The sequence below is a fragment of the Phyllostomus discolor genome, chromosome 7 (genome assembly GCF_004126475.2).
Source record: "Phyllostomus discolor isolate MPI-MPIP mPhyDis1 chromosome 7, mPhyDis1.pri.v3, whole genome shotgun sequence".
NCBI classification, from domain to species: domain Eukaryota; kingdom Metazoa; phylum Chordata; class Mammalia; order Chiroptera; family Phyllostomidae; genus Phyllostomus; species Phyllostomus discolor.
In genome coordinates this window covers 134,113,066-134,119,065 of record NC_040909.2, presented here as the reverse complement: position 1 = coordinate 134,119,065, position 6,000 = coordinate 134,113,066, and the positions used below count along the sequence as shown (strand labels likewise).

The following is a 6,000-nucleotide window of genomic DNA, read 5'->3' as shown; positions in this document are numbered from 1 at the left end:
ATGACTAAGTTTTGCACATTCTTTTAATCATGTTTACATCAAAATATAAGGCCGCAAAAAGGCAAGCTGAAATTTCAAGATATGTGGAATAGTTTTAATAAAGAGTTTTACGTACAGTACCTTACATATAGAACAGTGTGTTTGCAAATTTAAATAACATCTGCATGTACAGTGGCATGTGTCCTTATCAAAGACAAATCCGTGTCTACTGCCTGTCAGCTCTCAGGCGCGCTCACACAGACCGCCAGAACCGACGCACAGGGCGAGGCGTGAAATACGCAAGTGGGATGTGCCATCCAACAGCCTCCTCGGAAGTCTCTTCCCCCCTTTTTAAAAGAGTTTCAAAACCTGTACACACGTTATTTTTAAAAACAGTCTGATAAAAGGTAACATTTCATGTTAACCACCAGTTCTCCTAGTCTACAGTAAGAAAACTAGATATGTGTGGATATAAATACGCAGAGGCCAAGCACGTGTGCACGCCGAGCGTGGGTCTCGGGCACGCGCCCGCACGTCCGCACCCCCGCCCCAGGAGGGAGGGCCTGGGCTCCGAGTCCAGCAAGAGCTAACGCAGCAACTTAGTTGCCTTTGGTTTCAGAAATGTGTCCATTTGTGATCAAAGCTAAAAGTTTTGAGTGCGCATGTATTTTTTAAAAATAAAATTCATCTTCAGAAATGAAGCTTTTCCAGTATTCCACCAACAGCAGTTTAGAAACCCACCGCCACGAACCCTTCTGCCGGTGCCGTCCCCCTCATCCCGGCGGGGGCTCTGGGCACTCGCTTCTGAAGGCAAACACTCAGCACACTCAGGGCCCAACGAGCGCCGTGGGCAGCCCCACGCGTCACGCGTGCACCCGTGTCAGAGGGACCGGCAGCACCGTGCGGGACCTGGGGGAGACTCCCCTCCCACCTAAAACCCTCATCCTGGCGCTGTCGTCCCTGTGTGGCACAGTGACCCTCTGCAGCCCATCTTGTTTGCCATGAGCTCAACGCCCGCCGCAAACTCCCATCGTTTGGTGCTTGTTTTTAGAATGTACTCGTGGTGAGGCGAGGACTCCAAGCAGTGCCCCCAGAAGCGAGACTGCCACGGTCAGTTTTCTGACTAAGGACATCGGTCACCTAGGAAACAGCTCATGACCCTGCGGGAGTCTCAGTCTCCTGGAGCAGCCGCAGAGAAGACAGTTCTTGCGCCACCTGTCGACCCCGCCACAATTCCGGTTTCCCCTACAACCGTGTGTCTGGCCACGTGCTGGTGTGTCAGCGAGGGTCTCCCTGCGAGAAACCGCGTAAATGCACCATCTGTCTTCCTGCAGGTGTCTCGAGCTTCACGGAATCACCTACTCAAACCCTGCCAATTCAACCCCCTTCACACAGATTATACTCTACTCTCACCCTGGGCATATAATACAGTAACATTTGTGGCTCGCTCATAAATTCTTTTTCCTATTCACTTCCTCGATAAAGTTGTCCTTCACTTTCTTTCCCAAGGTACCACCCCACTGCTGTCGCAAGTCAGGAAGCGACCGAACACCGCTATGCCCGTCAGCCACCCACCCAGCAGGCACATGGGTCGCAGGAGCGACGTGGCTGCCAAGAGCCAGCCCTCCCCGCGGGTGTCCGCAGCCGTCATACGGAGCAGAGGGTCGCGATCTGCTGCACTTTGCCCATGTCCATTAGAAGCTGCTTGATGTGGCGTTTCAGCTGGGGCAATCTCGTGAGAGGGTCAGGTGGCTCCAGCTCCCCCGTGAAATCCAGCCAGCTTTCCAGAACTGAAAAAGAGAACACACAGATTTAAGTGGACACTAGAAGAATAGTCACAAAATGGTATAATTAGAAGGCTGGGCCCTGGCCGGTGTGGCCCAGTGGACTGAGTGCCGGCCTGCGAACCAAAGGGTCCCTGGTTTGATTCCCGGTCAGGGCACAGGCCTGGGTTGCAGGCCAGGTCCCTGTTGCAGGGCGTGCGAGAGGCAACCACATACTGTTTCTCTCCCTCTCTTTCGTCCTCCCTTCCCCTCTGTAACAAAAATAAATAATTTTTTTTTAAACCTGGAAAAGTGATGGCGACAGAGTTTCCTTCCTATCTTCTAGAAAGCCAGCACGTGCAGCCCTGGAGCTCCCTGCACAGCTTATCCCACGAGGGCACCACTCCCTCTTGGTAACTGCCACCTGCTGTTACTCTAGGTGATTTTCCCCTGTGTAAATATTTGTAAATCAGCCTCATCTCGAATGTCCCCTTTTCCGCTCTTCCAGACTGGAAAGCCACAGCACCCTGAGCCGGCTCGCGCTTGCTGCTGATTTAGGCTTAAACCACCTCTACTGCGCTTTAAATGAACCTTAGCTACTCGAACTATTTTTACTTTAAATCCAGAAGTTCGTTTTAACAGAGGAAAGGAGGTGGCAATTTCTCAGTGTCCTTTTCAACTCTATGATTATCATTACTTTTTTAAAACATGCAAGCATATTAGAAGTCTGCAATGAATTTGCATTCTACACTTTTTATTAATAACAGAGGATGTCAAGTTGCATTTTTTTTCTTTACAAAGCAACTCAAAACATTAAACTAATTCTACGGTTAGCTTGTAACCAAACGGAAGATGCTTCTGAAACGAGTTTCCACTTCTCTTCTCCCAGGAAAAGCAAAGCGGTGGGAGCGCTAACTTCATCTGAGGTGAGGGTGTCACAGCCTCCTGCCAGTGGAAACAAGGGGCTGTGAGATCTGTGCGGTGCGGCGGGGGGAGGGCCGGCAGGCGGAGGGTCGGCAGGCAGCGGGAAAACAGGGCGTCAGGAACCGAGCCGCCGCGCTCCCGGTTACGGCGTGAGGACGCCGTCTTTCCTGTCCACTCCGCAGGCATCCGGGGCAGTGTACTTAAAGATACCGTGTTTTTAAAAAAACTACCTGAAAATCTGTTTGCAGACTTAGGTTGACCTACTCAACCTTGCAGGAATATTTTGTTGTTGTTAGTTTCACCTAACAAATGTAACCAGTGTGAGAACAAAACTTCAAAATGTTTACTCCCAGACTTCACACAGGCCTGAAGACCTTAGTCCAACTACAACAAAAATACCCCGAACGTGCTCTATGTTGAGCCTGGCAGATGGCCAATATTTAATAACTATCTACCTTAAACAACAACAACTAAGACTATCCAGCAGTACGGCCTCGAACTTCAAAGACCCCCACGCCCCGCCAGCCGCTGTGTGTCGAGCACTGGGTCCCCCATGGTCCCCACCCCGCGCCGCCTGAGAATGCATCCAGCGACTGTACACGGCAGAGCAGCCGTGTGCCAGCCCTCCCGTAGATTACCGTCGACTTCCTTCTCTATCAGGTCCATCCTGCTGGTCACTTCGTTCTGCACGTCCTCTATGTGTGTCAGGAGGTTGAGCTGCCACTGGAGGTGCGAGTCCCCCGGGTCTTCAGCGCCCTTGTTGTCATGACACCCGGACACAGCGCTCCTCTCGGCTGGGCTCTTCTCCAGGAGACCGTCGGAGAAAACAGAGCGGGATGAAACGCGCCATCATAAAGAGAAAGATACCCCGAAGTCTCATCACCCGTAAGGATCGGAGAAATCCAACCAAACTCCTAGGATCCTTTTAAAGGAGGTTGAGCCCAGAATCCAACTACATCCGATGGTTCGAGAGCAAACCTTTCCACTATGTCTCTCCACAATGCCAAGCAGCAGAGTGCTACACAGGGCCAAGTGCAATGGCTAAAACAAGGCGAGTACATGAAGTCACCAGCGATGCTCAATAATTAGGACGCCCAGCTAACGCAGACCGAGCCCTCCCTCAGCTCATCTAGACCAGTGACATGCGCAGATGAAAGGGAAAGACAATAATGCAAAAAAATCAGGACAGTTGGCAAAGACCAGTAACAAAGTCCAATCAACTGCAGACCGGCCCACGCTGATGCAGTTACATCAACGAGGCAAGAGGAAGATACAAATCTTTCAAAAACATAAAAAGTGCGAACTGCTTAATGCACACACACCAAATCTTAACTCAAAAATTACTCATTTCATAAAAAGGGTATTGACAACTTAATATGCCACAGTTTTATGAAATGCAAGCTTCCCAAATTCAAATACTTATTTACAGTGATTACTTGATAAAGGAAGCCAGACAAGTAAATAACTAATTTTAAAGTAGCATTGCTAATTGAAACTCGATTTTTAAAAATCGAAGGCACATCTCTAAGGCAAGCCCAGTGAACAGGAAATAAGCTCATACACATTCCTTGTACCCAGAGCTCCGAGAACTCCGCTTGCTGCACGATGATGGGATTGATGTGTGTACACAGACATGCTAACACTGTTTTAGAGGACTGGAGGGCCACCTTTCGTCTAAAGTACGTGGGAAAGGAAGACAGGCTGTATCACAACACAGACGCGCCCGCACGCACGTTCACGTTCTCAGACGTTTTCATCCGCAAGGAAGTGCGGCTCGTGTTTTTACGGGCATCTAGGTACGCTAAGAAAACTGAAACTTCTGTTAGGATCCAAGTTTACTGAGTTACCACAGTTCTGAATCAGGGAACAACTAAATGTCCAAACTGCCAGTGCTTTCTTGTAGAGAAAGCAAAACCCCTCCTTACCCTAACGAGATCCCCGTGAACTCGGACACAGAGGCGAGACCTGGAGACGCAGCAGGTGTTATTTTGCCAGCTTTTCCTCTGCTGGGCTGTCGTGTTTCCCACACACAGACAGACAGACGGGGCATACCTTGATAGGCACTCCGTCGTCTCTCCCCGGGTACTGGAAGCGGCTCTTCTTCCTCACGCAGAACTCGAGCTCCCCTTCAGAGCCACTACCCTCGTCATCGTCCGAGCTCCCGGGGTCCACCGGGGGCCGGCGGTCCAGGCCGCAGCCCTGCGGCTTCTGGTAGCTGTGCTCGCTGGTGATGTAGGTCCCCTCCGCCTTCGGGGGCGCGCGTGGTGCTTCACACTTGTGGTTCTGCACCTGGCACCTCCTCTCTTCCAGACTGACTGCGTCTTGCACAGAGGCTCTCTTCTCCGCCCCAGCAATGACCTCATCTTGTCTTTTCCGCTTCCCAGAACAGGCCCAGAGGTGAAGGTCAGGGTGGTGTTTATTCCTTAAAACAAAGTTGGAGAAACAGCAACTCAAAAAAAATAATAAATCTCGCAACACGTCTACACCGAGGTTCTCAGCGTACAGTTCTGCAGTTGGCCCTCAGCGCCGCCCGCCCTCTGTTCGCAGAGCGTGCCTGCCGCAGGCCCCGGCCCGGCTCCCCAGCGAGGACCTGGCCGGCCGGCCGCCGAGGGAAGCCAGGCCGGCAGGAGAGCGGAGACTCCAGACGAAAGGGAAGACAGCCCTTAGGTTAACGTGCCTCAGAATTCCACCCAAAATTTGAATTCTCACAATTTTATGGAAATAGTTCTCAAGGGAAGAGCAATAATAAATTCTGTTGATATTCTTCATTATTGAACACATGCACTTTTTCTACTGAATTTTCACTATATTTTTAAATTGTACAACGTGAAAACCTTTATGTGAGCAAAATGAGGGAAGCGATACTCAGGCATGACGCAAAGCCCCAACTACAACTCGTACGGAGGGAGAAGCTCCCTGCCGCGGCAACCCTAACGCCTGCGCACCTGAGACCTGAGACCTTCGAGGCTCTCCCACACACGCGGAACTCCCTTCACAACGGCAGGCACACGCTTTCCTCGGCACACAGACAGTGCTCACACGGTCTGCGTTCTCCCCGCGTGACGCGCGTGGGCGTCTCGCCGTGTCAGTGCACACAGCAACGGAAGATCTCCTTCGGGTGCCCCAGTCTGATCACCCTGCCAATCCCCACGGACGGACGTGCGCATCTCTGCACACAAGTGAGGATGAGTCAGACACGTCTCTAAGGTGGGACTGCGGAATCCTGTAGGCAGTTTTATTCTGATAGGTGCCGCCTACGTGACCCCCAGGAAGGCTACTCTGGGGGCGAATGAAGGCCTGGAGCCGCGGGGCTGTGCTCTGGCCGGGCCTTTGG

The 6,000-nt window shown here is 51.5% G+C and overlaps 1 protein-coding gene across 1 annotated transcript in view; it reads right to left on the bottom strand.

Moving 5' to 3' along the window:
- Window positions 1-6,000, bottom strand: part of PHF20L1 (PHD finger protein 20 like 1) — a 65,996-nt gene continuing 59,996 nt past the window's right edge. The window contains exons 19-21 of the mRNA XM_028533634.2: window positions 4,719-5,088; window positions 3,305-3,467; window positions 1-1,769 (exon numbers count right to left, since the gene is read on the bottom strand). Coding sequence (XP_028389435.1) covers window positions 1,627-1,769; window positions 3,305-3,467; window positions 4,719-5,088 — 676 coding nt within the window. The 3' untranslated portion in view covers window positions 1-1,626. The remainder of the gene's footprint in view (window positions 1,770-3,304; window positions 3,468-4,718; window positions 5,089-6,000) is intronic.